Source organism: Pinus tabuliformis, chromosome 9, assembly GCF_031772625.1.
Source record: "Pinus tabuliformis cultivar Carrire ecotype Pingquan chromosome 9, CPIR1, whole genome shotgun sequence".
NCBI lineage: Eukaryota > Viridiplantae > Streptophyta > Pinopsida > Pinales > Pinaceae > Pinus > Pinus tabuliformis.
Genome location: NC_142307.1, coordinates 423,140,454 through 423,159,862, shown reverse-complemented (window position 1 = coordinate 423,159,862; position 19,409 = coordinate 423,140,454). Strand labels below are relative to the sequence as shown.

The window sequence follows — 19,409 nt, the reverse complement described above, 5'->3', positions numbered from 1 at the left end:
TTGGCCTCTTCCCGAGGCGGAAGAGGCCGGACCATAGCTTAAAGGAATAAACCCGGTGCATTTTCGCGCTAACCGTCACGGTGTCTGGTTTTAATGCTAGCATTACTTCTGCCCGGTATGCGGTTTAGTAAAGCTCGGTGTTCCCTCTTGCAATGTTCTACATTGGCAGCTGGTGCATGCCATGATGCACCATGGTTCAACAGCTGTTAGCCTTCGTCGCACTTGTCAAAGCCCAAAGCCAGTTGGAAGCAACTTCTCCGGAGGCAAGGTAAGCGCTTGAGGTCTCTGCGATTGCTGATGAAGTTGCTGAACGGGAGGAACGGGAGGCCTCTGCGATTTCTGATGAAGTTGCGAAAAGGGGGAGGGCTTCAAGTAATAGTTCCTCGAAACCATTTCCCAGATCTCCTAGCTCTTCAGGTAAGCTTTTGAACTGTGGCTTCGCCAGTCTCAGTACTCGCAAATTGCTTAGTTGCTGAATACATTGGGAAGAGATTTTTATTACTAGCCTGCTGAATCATACGAACCTGCTTTTAAATTTTATTTTATTGGCTTTAGGTTTCTGAGGTTTTGTCCTCGTTATCTTTGTTACAGATTCTGGGGACTGGGATGGATACGCAAGATACATTCCCATCTGTTCTGTTGTTTTTTGATCAACAGTGCTTCATATTCAATGCTGGAGAGGTGAGTTCAAGTTAAACTAAAATATCATAGCTTTACCAGGCCATAAAAAAATAGAGAGCTTTCCACACAGGACTGGAGTCCCCGATGGTGGGGATATTTGCTTTCGGTATAGCGTTAAAATTACCGATTGAATCCATGTCGCGTAGGCAATTGAAGCACTTTGTGGGTTTTGAAACTGTGACTACTGGTTGGTACTTGCAACTATTGATTCCTAGACAAAACAGGCCAGCTAGTCGCTTCCTTTTGAACTCAATGAATCGCTTACAGTCATAGGTTATGCGGCTTTTGGGTTAAAAGTATGGGTAATCGTGCTGGTATTTTCAATGTATTTGAACATAAAATCTGGTCAACATGTCTCTGAATGGACTATTCTTTTTTGTATCAGGGGCTGCAACGCTTCTCTGCTGAACACAAATTCAAGCTATCAAGAGTAAGTTGTGCTTTTGAATTAGTGTTATTTGGATCACTTATATACAGCTTTATAAATCATTGTTTTCTTAATGTGTCTGCCTTCTCTGTAAGATAAAATATTCAAGTTTACTTGAGCCGTTAGACACCCAATAGCAAAATATCACGCTCTTAGATTTGATAAGATTATTATGCACATGGACTGATAACCTATAAGGGTTGGCTCTCAGTTAGATCACATATTTCTTACCCTGGTTTGCTCAGAAACTGCGGGTGGCATTCCAGGTTAGTTGTCGGAATATTTGGTCAGTTTTTATCTATTGTACGCAGAACTAGGGTTGATATGCAGGCAACAGGAGTGATCTTTTTCTTTTGAATTGGTGTCTATACCTAGATTATGATTTTCTCAAGCAATCACAAATGGAATTACACCATGATCGTGCTTTGCAGGTCTTCTCCTGACGATGGCTGGCATAGGGGATGATGCAATGACAGTAAGCAAATTTTATGCCCTCTTTTACGTTGGAAGATTTTTTCTAGGAGGTCAAATTGAACACTAAAGTATTAAGACATCCTTATACTAGTGAAAATTTATCATGTTCTAAAATTTGTAGGTTCCTATGTTTTAACAGGTTAACATCTGGGGTCCATCAGATTTAGAATTTTTAACTGGTGCAATGCGGTCATTTATTCCAAACTCTGCTGTTGTTCACACCAATAGTTTTGGTCCAGGGCAGTACGTCATCAACCTCTAAAGTCTTCTTGTTCATTTAGTCTCTCTGAGTTAGGCTTAATGACCCATTGGTGAGATTTATATTGTTTGCTTTCTTTAAATGACGTGTGTTTGCTCCAAAGGCTCCAGCAAACTAGCCAGGATGTTGAAGGATCACGTCTGAGATAGAAGGGTTATTCCTAAGATTTTCTTGCTGCGGATATGTAACAGTATTTTCACATAATGCAGTGTACATTTAGCGAAACATATAAAGTATGTACAAAATGCATCCGTCAGTTCTTTAGCGTATAATGTTTGTTTACTGCTGAGCGTATATCGTTTGTACATATTCTCACTGTAAAGCCTATATTTTAGATATTAAGAGTAGTCAAACCATTGTACTAAGTTTTTATCATGTTGGTACTTCGGTCTCAGAACGCAAAAAGTCATCTCAATACAGGGGTTGACTCGAATGAAAATTGTGGAAGAAGGGGTTTACTCTTCTTCTTTTTTCTGAAGATAATTATAAACTAGAAAGTATTGTCAAATCCCCTAATCGTTCATTTTCTTCTAACATGCCACTCAGTTATAGCTTTTTGTACACTCTTAATGTAAGTTTGCTAAGGAGTCCCTCTGTTCCAAAATTTACTTTAGAATTATATTATGTGAAGGTTCTAACATAATTGCTTTATTATAGCAGTTTTGGCTTACAAACCCCCAACTCAGAATTTCTCAATACAATAATTTAATTTTTCTTTAACTTTTAACATCCATTAACATTACTCTTCTTCCACAAGTATTTAATGATATGGAGATTAAGGTTTTGTAATCATAAATGCATATGCTTCTTCTCAGCTTATTGTATACGTTTTCAGCATGCTCAACCTCTAGTATGTTGTACTTATCTCGATACTTTGTTTCTTAACAATTTTTTCACTTAAATCCACAGTATCAATAAGAAACTTGTTTTGGAATCCTTTATGTTTATATATATTGTATTAATTTCGTATGACTAGGGTTCCTAAACCTACCATTTTTTCATAATTATTGTATATAATTTAAACATGTAATATGAATACAATTATGTATGCGTGTATGTCCATAATTCCATGCGGTTGTTTTGCATATTTCATGTAAAGCTGAGGAGCAACCGGAGAAATACGCTGACAAGTATCTACGAGATGTTATTACGAATTTCATGATAGCTGGCCGGGACACAACTGCAGGAACCCTTTGTTGGTTTTTTCATTTGCTTTGCAAGCAACCTGATGTTGAAAAAAAGCTTCTTCAAGAAATTCATGACGTGGTCAAGGAGAATGAATGTGTGACCATTAAAGAATCTATTACTATGTTTTCTCAGAGTCTGCCCAACACAGTATTGAATAATATGCACTATCTTCAAGATACTTTATCGGAGACCCTAGGATTATTTCCAGTTGTTCCTATGGTAAGACACTCGTGTATTTTTCTTGCGGCAACTCTTTAATGCACTGGCACACTCATATTATAAAACTTTAGCTATGATAACTTTATATTCTTATAATTTTAACTTGTAAAAGTAACTTGGCAGGGACTTGCTGCGATGCAGCTTCCCTTGTTTATTAAGAAATCAATGTTATTTATTTATTAAGAAATCAATCAGTTACATAAGGTAATAAGTATTTCCTTATAAAACCAAATTTGAAATTTGTGGTAAATTCTCACCTCCAAAACAATAATGATGGATGCCATTGGTTCCAATGTTATAATTAAGAAATTTAGATAAAAAGAGTGAAGAATAGAATTGAATCCTTCCAAGACTTTAGACCGATTTCCTTTTTTAACATTTCTTTCAAAATTATTTCGAAAATTATTGCCGAAAGAATCAAAGAAACTCTTTCAAGATTCTTAACAAAGGATCAACACAGCTTTTTAAAGGGAAGAAATATTCTGGACGCAGTTGCAAATACACAAGAAAGTCTGTTTGCCATGCATTCAAAAAAAATTGATGTTGTCATTTTCAAGATTGACCTCCGCAAGGCATACGACTGCCTTGATTGGGTTTTCATCAAGTGTTTACTTGCAAAGATTGGATTAAGGGCCAACATGATTGACTGGATCATGGCATGTGTTGAGAAGGTGAACTATGCTATCATTGTAAACGGGATACCATCCTCTTATTTCTTAGCTGCTAGAGGACTTCGCCAAGGCTGTCCCCTGTCACCCCTCTTATTCATCTTGGCAATGAATTGCCTTAGTCTCCACATCAATAAGGCAGTCAAGGAAAACAGATGTAGCCCATTGAAAATATGCAGGAACAATTCCATCTCGCATAACTTATTTGTAGATGATATTCTTATGTTTGGTATGTTGTGAAAACTCACCTGGTTATGTTTTTATGACATCCTTGAAAACTTTCAAAAAGCTATAGGACTGCAAATTAACAAATCTAAGTCAGTAATCTATCATAATGATGTCAATAAGGAAGCAGTAGAGGCAAAATCCATTAAGCATGGAATAACATACTTGGGTTTCCAGTTAAAGGCAAACAGATATTCAAAGAAGGACTGGCAATGGATTTTAGATAGATACTACAAAAAGATATCAGTTTGGGAATACAGATGCTTATCACTGGCAGGAAGAGTGACCTTGGCTCAATCGGTCTTAAATCAACTCGCAGTATTCTGGGCCCATCTATTCTTTCTACCTGCAAGTATAATTCAAAAAATGAATAAGCTAACTGCGAATTTTATATGGGGCGGCCAATCGAAAAAAAGGAAATTTCATCTCTCCAAATTATCTGATATCTCTTTGTCGAAGAGCATGGGGGGATGGGGTCTGCTGGACTTACAGACTTTTGAAAAGGCACTTCTATGTAAGTCTTTGTGGAGAGGGATTTATGGAGAAGGCCCATGGAGCAACTCAATTCAAAAGAAATACATGGGCAGTAAGGATATCTCACACTGGTACAGGGTTGGAAGGATAGGTTCCTCTTATGGGTCATCAATATGGTTGAGCTTCTGCAAGATAGAAAGTTATTTTTTGAAGAATCTAACATGGCATTTCCAATCTGGTAGCAATATCCTTATTGGAAGAGACCATTTTCTGAGTGGTGCCGAGGAGATCTTTGTGCCTGAAACTTTAATAAAAAAACTTCACAGAAAAGGTTTTTTCTATTGGGATAAATTGATTTTAGATTGGCAGGGATCGATTCCTTTATGGAAAGAAGCAGAGAATATGGGGATGCCAGCTTCTATAGCTCGACAATGGGAGATCATCAGGACATGCCTGAGAAACTGCAGCATTTTCCGCTCTTCGGAATCTGACTGTCTTATATGGAAGAATTCAAAAGGTATCAACCTAGTCCGTGTTAAGGATATTTATCAGAATATGATTGGTCTAAGGGGTGCATCTCCCAATCTTATATTCCCAACTGTCTTTTGGAAATCGGGATGTCTCTCCAAAATGATTTATTTTTCATGGCTGACATTCCACAACAAAAATTTATCTTGGGAAAACTTAAAAAAGCGGGGATGGCAAGGGCCGAGTATCTGTCTAATATGCAAATCAGCTGAGGAAATCAACTGTCACATGTTTTTTAATTGCCAAGGAACTCAACTATTGTGGCAATCTCTGGAAAATTTATATGGAATCCCACATATTACACATGCTTCCACAAAAGAAGCGTTTCTGTGGTGGAGTGGACAAAAGGAGTCATGGAGGCCAATAATTATTATCACTCTCTGGAGCATCTGGAAATGGAGAAACAATGTTATTTTCAATGACAGAAAAGTGCCTTTCCTGGAAATTTTATCTCATATTGTCTCAATCTACGACTCTTTACCGGAAAAGCCGCACAAGCAAAAAAAGGAGGATCATAAGGAACATGTACAACCTCATTCAGTGTTGCCAAGAGCGTATTTTGATGGAGCCGAGCAGAAAGGTTCCTGCGGTTGCGGAGTGCACATTATAATGAATGAAGATGTTCAATATCTCATCCATTGGAATGGGGGAATGGGTTCCAACAGCAAAGCTGAGGCGATGGCCCTTGCTGGCCTTCTAAATTTTTGTTTTTTTCTAAATATTCAGGCAGTCTCAATTTATGGAGATTCCAAAGTAATGGTGGATTATGTATCAGGGAAAAACAACATCTACAAGCCTCACCTGGTAGGATGGATGGACAGGATCAGGTTTTTCTGGAGAAGGATGGAAGGATATTCTATTCATCACATCAACAGGACACAGAACCAGCAAGCAGACTTTTTGTCTAAGGAGGGTTTACATTCGGAACCAGGCCTTTGGTCTATGAAGGTAACGTCTGAAGGGGATATTTTCTCTATCATGGATTTTTCCCTTCCAAATTTCTAAATTTCATAGTTGCTGAAGCACAGGTATGCATTGTTTTTTTGCTCCTCTTTTTGTCCTATGGTACCTCCGAATTTTGTTTATGAATGGCTGAAGCATAATGTGAATTTCCCATCGAGTACTTCTGAAAAGCTACTCCTATGTTGTCTCTATGAGAATGTTAATTTTTGTTTCTGAATGACAGCCCTGTGGTCTGTCATTTTTTTCTTGAGAATTTTGCTCTTCTGTTGGGATTATGCTTCCCTTTTCTTCTACTTTGCCTTCAAAGATTTCAAGCCATAAATTGGCCATATACAGAATTACATGCAAATGTATTGATCTGTATTTTATATATCTTATATAATACAATCTCGCTTTTTTCGCCTGAAAAAAAAATAAAAAAAAAATAAAGTGATAATGTTTCTTACAACACAATATTTTTTTAGTGAACATTATGGGGTATATTACATTTATTTCTTATTCCTATCCAATTTTTATGCAAATAATAGTTTAAAATATGGTTACAGAAGGTAATAAGTATTTTTTTAGAAAACCAAATTTGAAATTTGTGGTAAATTCTCATTTTTTTTAAATAGTGATTGATTCCATTGGAAAAGTTATTAATTAAGAAATTTAACAAAAAAGTGTGAAGAATAGAATTGATAAATAAATTATAATGTTTCTTACAACACAATAATTTTTTTTTTGGTGAATATTATGGGGTATATTACATTTAGATCTTATTCCTATCCAATTTTTATGCAAATAATTGTTTAAAATATGATGGGAAGTAATTGATGGTAAATATGTTATTTATCTCAGTATGAGCTATTTTCAAAGATTTTATTTTAAGATGGTTTTTTTGAAAAGTTTAAGAATAAAAATCATTACACAAATATCTAAAAATCATGCATGGATATTGCAACTATATCAATAAATTATGGCATAAAATATGTGAGAGAGTTATCTACATGGCATTATATTGTGCAAACGCCACAACAAAACCTTAAATTTTTTATCTCAAATGGAAAAACTTATCATATCTTAGTTGTCAAGCCAATAATGGGAACCACTGATCCAGGGGATTAGTAAAGTGCTCAAAATTCAAAGTGTTCGAAAGTGCTGGAAACCTATGTCAAGTCGTAGAACTCGACGACCTAAATCCAACACAACTTGAATCTTTCAAAACTGATATTGTATGCTCCCTATATTGCACTCTGATAATTTTTCCAAACAAGTAAAAAAAATTGCAGGTTGGATGCAGGACTACTGACTGTGAAGTCCATATGCTGATTGGTTAGGGTGAGTGGGCAAGTTGACTATACCTCGTGGGCCAATGGCATGCTTCTAAGTGGCCTCACGTGATTCATTGATTTTTTGGGCGCATTTTCTTCGTGGTTGAAGTTTTTAAGTGGACCAATGGTGGAATGCCACGTGACCCAGTCATGGGATGCGACGTGGCACCCCGACACAATGCAAAAGCTGGCATGGGTATGCTAGAGGCCCAACTAGGTTCAAACATGAGACCATTGAACAAGCAATACAATGCACTACTGCAGTGCCCAAGGTGTGACCTGTTAGCTCCGCTATATAACGTGGATCGTAAAAGGTTGGAGACAAGTTTGGTCCTCGGTCGTGCTGAGAGAAAGGCTTATGGTGGTTTCCCTTCCCTCCTCCTCTATCTCCCTTCCCTCCTCTTATCTCCATTTCTCATGCTTCTCGGCTAAAAACCATAATAAAGTGCCCTCACTCTTAAGCCTAAGTGCTAAGTTTAAAACCCCATTAGACTATATCCACACGACCCTGCGCCTCCGTAACTCGTCGCCATCTTTTGATCGCAGACGTTGATCTCCGACACCATGATCCAACAGCCCTCCCATCACATCAAACGAACTAACCCGCACACTTAAATACCCACAGTTCGATCGCATCCGCCACGATCGGACGACATCCGCTTCCCCCGTGACCACAACATTTCGACGCGTTAACGCGCGATGGGAGGGTGGTTTTCCCTTTCCCCGCCACCACGCGTCACGCCCCAAGTGGGATCGCTCGCCCTTGTACGATTACTGCCCGACCCTCAATAGCGGTGCAAGCAATACTGCTTACCGCTCAAGCCCGCTCTTCTCGCCCGATAAACTCCGTGCATCTTCGGCGCCCAACAACCATTGGATATGCCCACTCGAGATCCAACGGCCTGCGATCATCTTCCTCCTCGCCTTCCCGATAGTCCCCGCCAAGCCGTATCCGCCGTCCATCCGTTCAATCTGATGGCCAATGTTGTTCCTCCATCCAGTTCATCAAATCTGCTATGTAGTCCGCGTCCTTGAACTGTCCCATGCACCCAAAGGACGAAGGCGACTAGTTACTAGTACACGGCGCATTTGCTCCTCAACAGCTGTATTCAAGAGATAGTAAGCCCAAGAAGGAAAAGGATAGACCCGAGCAAGTGAAGGCATTGAATAGTTATGGAATTTTATTCTCCACGACACTCCACCTTCCCGAGAAGGACAGCAGAGCACCCGAGAAGATCAAATCATTCACTAAATCAGGAAAATTGCACCAAAGACTCCAACAGGCAGTTAAAGTGGTTGGTGGTCAATTATGACCTCCTCATACTTAGAATGGCCAAGTGCCTTTGTATTCAAACTCTATATATACCCAGAAACAAGATGTAATGAGGGTTGATGGTTGTTGTTTTGATGTAAGGTTCAACTTCTGGAGACTGTAACTGCTTTGATACTTGCAGCGTCTCCTCTTCATTTTCAGCTAATACAAGCTTATTTTGTTGTTAATTGCTCATTTTCCATTTCTATTATGTTCTAGGTTGTGCATGATATTCAGTTTTCCTAAAATCTTGATGTTTTGCATTAAAGGAGTTGTCATCCTACATCTGTGTTAAAGTCTTGTATGTATCAGTGAATGTGTTATTCAGGTTTCTTTTCACTTAGTGACAGAGAGCTGTCATCCTGTCTGTGCACTAGGGAATTAGATTTGCAGACCTCTTTACTAGTTGCAGCTGGCCATCACAAGGTCTTGTGCATCTGTTGGTGTTGTCAGTATTCTCCATATTCACCTAATCCTTAAACTATGAGTAATTTGTGGTCTAAAGCCTTGTAGTCCGGGGGTGTTCATGCATGTCTGGAGTCAAGCAAAGTAGAAGTGGTTATCTGGCTTGAAAAAGCATCATTCCTTCCATTCATCCATTTCCAACATTGAGTTGAGTTTGTAATGTTCCTGAGCATCTCCGAGCTAAAACCTAGGAGAGTTTCTTGGGGCTCTAACATGACCTAGTAAACCATAATAGCAAAGTTATATTTGAAGTTTTGGCTGTCAATGTTTTTGTGACAGGGTTGGGTCTAAGCCCTAGCTCCCTATCACCTTACTACCCATGAGGCCGCAGGTAGAAGGGAGCCAAAGGCTCAGGCTTATCCCCGGCCCAAGATTCCTCAATCCACCATGTAACTAGAGGACGAAGCTTGGAGGATAGAGTTGGCGGACGAGTGCAAAGTTTTGGGAACAACCCTGGTCATGTTCACTTCATATGAACCTTGGCAAAGTTTGAAAGGCGCTCGAGGAAAAGAGGCTTGGGAATCACCCTCAGCCTATGGACATTAGACCTTAATACGACCTCAGCAGAGAAGTTTAAGCACTAACGAAAGAATGGCTAGGGATAAGCCTAAGCCTTGGTTCCACGCGCGCCCACAGGACTAGTGCTCCAGGTTTTAGCCAAGTGCATAAGGCCACTCCAATAAGGGGGCCAGCCCTAGGTCCTTTGGACCATTATATGACCACATGCCAAAGTTTAATGAGGTCCGAAGGGAAGGGTAGGTGGTTATCCCAACCCTTGGACCCATGGCACCCATAAGACAACATGCCAGAGAAAAATGTGCTTAACTGGCGAGGGTGGGTGTTAAGGCCCAGCCCTCGACCCTATGTGGCCCATATGGTCGTGATTTTCAAAGTTAAGGTGTTGGAGGACATTTAAACTATTTGAAAAAATGCACCTGAACTGACGGGAATCTCGCCAACACCAAGTGAAAATGGTGCTAAGTAGTTCCGGAAAAGGCACAATTTGTAGGATGGTTAGCAGGAGAGTGCAGTTTGTAGAGCAATTAGCAGAAAAAATACTCTAGAGCATAATGTCTTCAACTTTTGGCCAAATTGAGCCTAGATAGGGGTTTTTTACTGTTCTGGAGCCATTGGAGACATAATTTTTACATTCTGAGCATTTTAAATCCATTTAAACACAAATTTTAGCACTTAATGAAAGAGGCCCAACATTGGAAACTGGACCAAGAGATGTAGCCTATGAGAGGGGTGAACTCCTTTATCATTTTGTTGTCTTTTGTTTCTCATATGGTATATTTGTCTCTGTTTTTATGTTGTCAACTGAGTTTTAAAACCATTAATTTTATGTTCTTTTATAAAGTTATCCATTGCATAAAAGACATAAAATTTTACTTGCATATTTTCCAATCACCTTCAAGTTTTCATTATAGATCAGTTTGGTATCAGAGCCAAGGTTATTTTGATGGTTTAATTTTTTTGCAAGTGTTTTTTGATGCTTACAAGGTTGAAGCTCAAAATATGAGAAGGATAACTTGTGGAGCCAAGTTCTCAAATTGTTTCAAGGAGAACACACATATCTCAAGCTTCACTAGTGATGGCACATGAAGAAGGTTCTAAAGGGATGTCCGAAGATGAGAAAACTTTCAAAAAAACTTTCTTTTAAATGTATGAAATGGTAAAAGATCTTTGTGATGAGAGGAACTCAAGGTTGCAAGGATAGAGCTCAAAACCTCCAAAAGGAGATGGAGGAAAAGGAGGCAAACCCCCAAAAGGGAATGGAGATAATGGTGGCAAGCCACCACCTTCACCTCCATCTTCATCTTCATCTTCATCTTCATCATCCTCTTCTTCTACTTCTTCCCCTTCAGAAACACCTCCAAATTCTCCAAGGGGACATGGTAAAACTCATTTGTTAAAGCTTTACATAAAGTTTTAATTGTATATGTATGATGGAGAGGCAAATGCTAAGAAATTAGATAATTGGGTTATAAAATTCAGCTTGCTTCTCTTAGGTTGGAAAGTGTAGCACTTATTTGGTGGGAGGTCAAAACTCAAGAGGACATGAAGAAAAGTGGTAAGGTTTTATCCTATTGGAATGATTTTGTTGTTGCAATAGGAAGACAAAGTTATCCATTAGCATACATGCAAAAAGCTATAATGTATTGACAAAACTTTAGGCAAGCTAAAGGTCAAAATGTGCAAAGCTATACTCAAGAATCTAGGAAAAGAGCTTTGATTTTGGGTATAGATTTATCCTCTCAATACACTCTACTCAAATACATTGGAGGTTTACATAGTTATTTAAGACACACTATTCTCATGTTTAACCCTACAAAACTAGATGAAGTTTGTGTATAGGAAACTCATTTAGAAGCAAGAGGGAAGAATGTTTTTAAAGAAACTAGTGAGAAGTCATTTAAGTCTGGAGGCAAGGGAAGGGGAAGTTCAAAGGCAAGGATAAAAATAATGCTTCAATCAAGAAGGAGGTAGAAAAATTCACATGTAAACATTGTTCCAAAGAAGGCCATGATGAAGGACATTGTTGGAAACTTTATCATGAGATGATACCCAAAAAATTTAATAACAAGGAGAAAGAAAAAATTGTTGCAACAACTCAATAAGATCTAGGATCTAATTCTGGAGATGAAACAAAAATCACAGCCATGGGATTGATAGGTAAGGACTCTATTGCAAGTACTAGTTATTATAGAGAGCCCATTGAAACTCAAAATGAAAGAGAAAGAATAGAGATTTTCCATATTAGAGTCATCACAAAACATAGCAAAGTAGATACTTTGTTTGATATGGATCACAAGAAATCCTACTTCAGAAGGCATTATCGAGAAACTAAATTTGGAAACCATTCCTCAACCTAAACCTTATACTTTGGGTTAGGTATGTGACATTTCCAAATTGCAAGTGACAAGAAAATGCATACTTAAATTTTCCATCACTGAAAATTTTATTAATGAGGTAGAACTTGATGTAGTACTACTTGAGATATGCAGGATTGCTTTGGGAAGCCCATACTTATATGATAGGAAAGCCATATTTCATCGCCATGAGAACAAATATCATTTGTATTAAAATGGGATTGAGTATATTGTTAGGGCACATTGCAAGAAGTTTAATTTTTCTCTTGTGAATGTTGGACAAATGAAGAGGTTTGTAAATGTTAGTCGCAATTTTGCATTGTTAATGATTAAACATAAATATGTTCAGGAATCGGAAGCCTTCCAAGGATGTGATGCAAGATTAAAATCTGATTTAGTTGAGGCTGTTAACAAATGTGATAGGATGTTTCATAAATCTAACATGTTGCCATCTAAAAGAGGAAAACAACATGAAGTTCAATTGCAGTAGGATGCATCACTTTGAACATTGGTATGAACAAGATGCCAGTGTTAGAGAATGCAGGAATCAAGAAGCAAATGTAAGAGCTACTTGAAAAAGGGAACATTAGTTCTAATACATCTTCTTATGGATCTCCTAATGTTTTGGCTTAGAAGAAAAATGGTGCATGGTGATGATGATCACATTTGGTGAAGAGTAAAGCCCAGTTCAAGGCTGGACATGATAAGCATCATGTTGACCATAGTTTTCAGGTTGGAGATGAAGTAAGGCTTTGCATGAGCAAAGAAAAGATTCAAGGTGAAAATAACTTGAAATTGGGTAAGCCTCCTTTAATTGAATATCTAGGAGAGAATGTTCGAATTATTTCAATAGAAGTTTTCTCCCCTGAATATATTGAAGAATTGCAGCAAGATCCTATGCTTGAAAAAAACAGAAGAACTTCAATAAGAAGGAACAAGAAACACCTTTGTATGGGGCTCAAAGTTACAAATCCATGCAAATCCAAATGGATGGAGATTGGAAGGGTGAGGGAATTGTATCCTCATCTATTTTTTGACTAAAATTAGTATTTTGGATGTTCAAAAGCTTCTAGTTGGGAGGAGTGATCTAGGGGATCAGTAACGTGCTCAAAATTAAAAGTGTACAAAAGTGATTTATACCTATGCCAAAGTGTAGAAATCGTCGACTTGAATCCAATGCAACTTGAAACGCTCAAAATTAATATCATATGCTTATGATATCGTGTTGTTATTATTTTTCCAAACAGGTAAAAAAAATTGTAGGATTGCTGACTGTGCAGTCCGTATGTTGACTAAGCAGGGTGACTGGGCAAGATGACTATACCTCATTGGCCAATGGAAATTTCCAAGTGGCCTGATGTGATTGGTTGATTTTTTGGGTGTATTTGATTAGTGGTTGAAGTTTTTAAGTGGACCAATGGTGGGATGCCATGTGGCCCAATCATGGGCTGCCACGTGGCACCCTGACACAGTTAAAAATTTGGCATGGGTTGGTCGAAGGCTCGATCGGGTTCGAACATGAGACCACTGAACAAGCAATACAACGCCCTATCACAACGCCCAAGGTGTTGTTGAAGGAAATGTAACTAGTTTCAATCTTCATAAATGCACTTTTGATAGTTGTACTTATTCAAGAAAAGAAATATTATTTTTATAATATATGTCAATGAGTTTCTTGCTCATTGAAGTAGGTCTAGCACATGTCAAAGTTCTATAGGTGAATCAAAGAGTCAAAAGAATTATGTTGAAGACTTTAAGAGCATGTTACATCATGTATAAATATATATTAAATTCAAAGAGAAAAACCTCCAAGAAAATTCAAGTCTACTCCTATGCAAAGGCACCATCAAGAAGCTCCTTCAAGCATGCTACACCAACATAGAAACTATTCAAAGTCTTCTCCACAAATCTCCCTCCAAACAACCCTCAAAGTCAGCCTACAAACAAGGTGACAAGTCAGCCTTCTAGTCGGCCTAAATGAAGGGACATACATCTATAGAGGTTGTCCACTCCTCTATAACACATGAAAAGGATCTTTGAAATAAGCGAAGACAAGGAGCTGAGATTAGAGTGAGACAAGCCGAAGATAAAGAGCCTCTAGTGTAGTGAAGGAGGGACAAGTCTAAGCGAAGATTGAAGGATTGCTTCTAGGGAAAGACACAGTCACATGTGCGAGAAAAGGGGAGGGCTTTCCATAGACATATCAGTAGCAATATAACAGTCCCATAATTCTCATTGTTTGGTCTTGAAACTTATGCCTATAAGGCCTTTCATTGGAGAGAAGAAGAGTCTCTCACATACGAAGGAGAAAGGAACCAAATACATCACGAAACTTCCCACACGTGCGAGTTTTAGGGTTACAGTGCTGCCACATCAAGTCTACAATCTTACATGAAGAAGAAGTTCGATTGGTGAAGAGAAGAAAAGCATCATCCTATGTGAGTAGGTACACTTAGGATCAAGAAGAAATGTCTCTTCTATAACTAGCATAAGAAATCCTACCACCAAGGAGTAGGAGAATGAAGTGCCAGAAGAAGGAGGACGAAGTGTCAGAAAACAAAGTGCCGGAGGAAGTACCAGGGAATAACGTTCTGAAAGAAGGAAGGACTTAACGTGTGCTTGGAGGATACTTTTGTCAGGGGTCTATGGTTTGGCATTGATCAATAGAAGCTTCAATAAGAGAAATTCACTCAAGGGTTTTCCTCTCAAGAGAAGAGAGGTTTTGGCCCTGGCAGAAAGCCAACTTTGTGTGTTCTTATTTTTATGTTTTGGTAGCAGTTTGATGAAGTACACACATATGCACTAATAAGAAGAAGAAGAAGAATAAGCTACTAAGTAAAATTAAAAATACTCCACAAATTGTTATCAAGTAATAAAGAATCACACTACACTACTTTTCCCTAAGATTCTTCAACATGGTATCAAAGCTAAGGTGACACATCAAAGAAAGGTCAACTCAAGAACACTCATAAAGGAGAATCATCTACAAAGTTGAAACATCAAGCCTAGAAGTCTCAATCAATTCAAGGACAAGAAGGGTATACAATCCATCATTCATCAAGGAGGTCTACAAAGCTAGAAGAAGAGCCTTACATAAAGGCACCTACAAAGAAGAGCAAATTGAAGCAAGACCTACATCAAGCTACAAGTCATCCAGAAAATCTTGTCATCAAGCAAGTCCACTTGAAGAAGGCAACTTGAAGAACATCAAGATCTTAGGAAGGCAAGCCATCAAGTCTTCAAGGATGAATCAAATCCATTACATCTCAAAATCTATTAAGTAAGTACATGTCCCCTTCTGAATATACATCAATGTCTTTTTGCAAGGAAAGCAATAAATTGGTAGGTACGAATAACTTTCTTACATGGAAGAAGAGGACTGATCTACATCTCAAGGAGAATTAACTCCTAGAACATGTTAAAGGGAATATCACTATTCCTGCTAAGGAACAAACTCAAGCCTTAGCCAAGTACAATAAAGATGAGACAAGAGCTCAAAGGATTCTAATAGAATCAATCAAAGACTCTCTCATTCCATATGTCTCCAAATTTGAGACATCGAAAGAAATTTCTGATAAGCTAGTAGAGCTATTCTCGATATCCATAACTGGAGAAGTGATATCTCTAAGGAATGAATTATACAAGATGAAGATACCAAAGGAAGCAATAGATCCTTGCTTCATGAAAATCTCTGAAATGAGAGATCAACTTCAAGAAATTGGGGTAGTCATGTCTGACAGAGAAATGACCATTGTAGTACTCAATTCTCTACCCGAGGATTGGGGAAACTTCACATCAAGCATATATGCCAAGAAGGAAGCAACCACTCTCAGTGAAATATAGTCTCTATGCAGGACAGAGGAAACCAGAATCAAGGCAAAAGAAGATACGGGATCAAAGCAACAAGCATTTGCTACCATGGCCAAGAGAAAGGGTAAATTTGGCAGGTTTGGTCCTGTTGAAGCCCCAAAAATCAGGTCTACAACAAGGGGGATACCCACCCGGTCTGTACCTTGGTTAGCAACTCCTTTTCCTTTTTGTATAGTGGGTCCGACTGGGGATATGGGACCAGTTTCCCAATTTATGTGTGCGTGTGAAGGATTGATATTTCTCTTTCTAAAAGTTCCTAAGTGAGATGCTCTAATTCTAACTCTAATCTAATAACATGCAAATTGTATTCTAATAAGCAGACATATCTAAATCTACACTAACCCGGGGTGTAATCCTTCTGTTATGCGATCTAAAATGATTTCAAATAACAATTGGTAATAAATATCATTCAACTGTTATGAGAAAAGAATTCAATAAGGATAAACCAATTCGTATAAAAAGTTAGATGAAACATTTGTGAAAAACATATCGCATAATAAGTCGCTCATACATTAAGCATAAATAAATAGCTATCACCGTACAAAAGTGCCAAATGATAACTCGAGCATTCACACATCAATATATAAACAACTGAACATGAATATCACTTTTAACACAAAGGTAAAAATAGTTAAGAGATAGAAGTACCATTTATAACTAGTTCTACTCATGAGCTTCAAGCGATAATGATTTATCTCTTCTTGATCCAACATCCACTAAGAGTACAGAAGTGCAACATTAGTAGCAGATATTAAATGTAGATATCAATAAATCCTATTCCATTCATTCATCAAAACCTCCTCAGAGGGTACAAAAGTGCATGTTCTGGGGATAAGTTTTTGACAAATTTCAGGACCCTTCTCTAAATGCATGAGAAGGGTTTAAATACTACTAACTAAATCTAAAAATAGCTTATTACAAAAATGTAGGATGCAGTTTAAATGACCATCCTCATTGCAGGAAAAAACAAAATTAAAACTAAAACTGAATCTAAAATTAAAACTACTAACTAACTATTTCTGTATCCGCTCCTTGAAGTCGCACGCATTTAGCATTTGTTTGAGAAGAGTCAGCTGACTGATTTTTTATTTTAGCTGTGCTGCGAAAACAGAATCGGTAAGAGTTGGCGCCATCTTCTCGGCAGAATTGATGATACACTTGAGAGTCATCCACTAGTTTTCGGATTTAAGTTTTACTTCTTTTACCTCTAGTGTTCTTTTTTACAAATTTATGGGCTTATAGGTGACTGAGCACTCAGAAGCTTTCCTTTTCAAGAAGTTTTTCCCAGCGATGTGCGCATCGGAAACTGCCTCCGTTTCTTGATCCGGGCTTCCTTGGTGCATTTTTCACCCTTTGCGCATTTTCTTTTAGTGGATATAAAGCTCAGATTTTTGTGAAAATAATGATTCCGTAAGCTCTTGAACCTAAGTTTTAAATTGTCTGTTTGTGATGTGAGCACTATCCGGTACCTCGTGTATGGAAGAATTTTGGGCCTCGCCGCTATCTTGTGTAAGAACGAACAAGCTAGCTCCGTAATGGATGCCTCAGAAGAACCATGTGAGCCCGCAATAGCCGTAACTTCCATCACTCTGGGATTCTCTTCCTCAAGTAGATTATACATGCCTTCCCAAGTAGCAATACCAGCGTCTCTATTACAGGCAGTGTCTGTATACAAGGGCGCCATTTCTTTCTCTTCAGAACTCTGGGCTTTGCCTTTCTTTCCCATGATATCCTGCGTACTGCTTCGTATATTTCTCTGCTCTCCGTTCCTGCAATTTACAAGTGAAGTGAGAATAATGGTAAGGAAAGGTGATGAGAAAGCTTTAAATGCCAAAGGCGTATAAAATATACCACCTTACGTGAAATGACTTTTCGATAAGCACGAAACCATATTCCATTAATAACTGGCAACTAACTCATTAATTATCATTAAAGCACATAACCAGGTGTCAGTTTATGGAAAGTATTTTTTTGAACCATGAGCCCGAAAGATCTGCGTTGAAGCAATTTTGAAATTTGCTTCGCAACATCGCATATCGCAACATCGTAAAATTGCAACATCGCAATATCGCAGAATCACAACATCGCAGAATCGCAACATCGCAAAATTGCTAGCTCGCTATATAGCATTATCGCATTATCTCATTACCGCATTACCTCTCTATCGCAAAATCGCAATATCACAATATCGCAGGAACATGACATATGACAATTTTCTTTAATCTATTTTTTGCGAAATGTGATTTGCGGTATGCGCCATCGTATATCGGCAATTTAAATCTTTTCAATGTAAGTGGTCTTTGATGCATGCGATGCGATATATGTTTTTTGTCCCGTATCGCGATCTCTCAATGTTAGAATTCAGCTTGCAAGGAGGTATCCTGTAATACTTTTGCGATGTGATATTTCCTAAGGAAAGATTTTGTCTTACCTTATCATAGAACTTAGACTTTTAGATTTTTCAAGGGGATTTTCCTAAGTTTATGATGGTAAGTTTTATTAAAAAAGGAAATTCAAGCACTAATTGATTTTTAAATTTTTAACTAAGGGTCCCCACTTATTTAGTATTAGGAATAACACTAAATAAGAAGGGGGGTTGTTGCTGGCCACAACAATTGTCGATTCACTTGGAAGAACTAGTTATCTCTGCTTTTCTTTTGAATTTTCTAAACTTCCAAAACAGAACATTTTCTAGAAAATTAAACTTTATTATAGAAAGACTAAGTACATTATACTTTTACCTATCAATGATATTTTGTTTATTTTATTTTCAACTTCAATTATTTACTCCCTCAAGCTAGTCCTTGTATCTACATCAGTCATTACTTGGTTTATACAGATAAAAACAAAGCCTTCTCTGTAAATCAGTTTTGAATATGCTCATTTGTTGTAGGTAGAGCCTCTGCTGCCAGCAAGCGTTTATAGCCTCAACAGGGTTACTTGTTACGCAGCAATGATCTTGTATCCTACTTAGAGAAATTTATAACTTTCAAAGAGAAATCCATTTCCACACTTATTGCTTTCATTTTCTTTTTTACCCTTAAAGAACAATGTCTTGGTTTGGTAGACAATTTATGACACAGTCATTCACTGATTTATAGCTTTGCTAAACAAGCTAGGTCGTGATGAGACCCCTTGTCTTTTGATTGCAACAATCTTAAGTCATTGCCCTGTTGTGGTATGCAGTATTGGCAAAGTCAGCAAGCTATAATATCTATGATCATGATAAGTCAGCTTGTGATGAGACCTCTTACTCTTTAAGTTAAAGTGTATCTTTGGATCATTCTCTGAACATTGTAGTTTCCTAGGTGGGGAGGAAGTCATTGTTTCCTTAAGATAGCTCTGGACGACAATGATAGATTTTTTGGAAAGAGCTTTTCTACAGAGAATCTTCGTTTTATTATTGATACCTTTCATTGGACTGATATACAACAATTTCTTACTAAAAGTCATTTTTTTTCAAAGTTTAT

General features: G+C 37.9%; 1 protein-coding gene across 1 annotated transcript; it reads left to right on the top strand.

The window, feature by feature from the left end:
• The first annotated feature begins 226 nt into the window (after window positions 1–226).
• LOC149148953 (tRNAse Z TRZ4, mitochondrial-like) lies at window positions 227–3,150 on the top strand. Its single transcript, XM_089441482.1, has 7 exons — window positions 227–417; window positions 592–681; window positions 1,067–1,111; window positions 1,320–1,374; window positions 1,540–1,583; window positions 1,722–1,825; window positions 2,941–3,150. The coding sequence occupies exons 1-7, from the start codon at window positions 298–300 to the stop codon at window positions 2,942–2,944; spliced, it is 462 nt and encodes a 153-aa protein (XP_089297608.1). The 5' UTR covers window positions 227–297; the 3' UTR covers window positions 2,945–3,150.
• Window positions 3,151–19,409: the final 16,259 nt, after the last annotated feature.

Excerpts from the sequence above, each read along its gene's own strand:
- LOC149148953 (XM_089441482.1), top strand. The coding sequence starts at position 298 with ATGAAGTTGCTGAACGGGAGGAACGGGAGGCCTCTGCGATTTCTGATG. Across the intron at positions 418-591 it reads CAGATCTCCTAGCTCTTCAG|ATTCTGGGGACTGGGATGGA; the intron begins GTAAGCTTTTGA and ends TCTTTGTTACAG. Across the intron at positions 682-1,066 it reads TCATATTCAATGCTGGAGAG|GGGCTGCAACGCTTCTCTGC; the intron begins GTGAGTTCAAGT and ends TTTTTGTATCAG.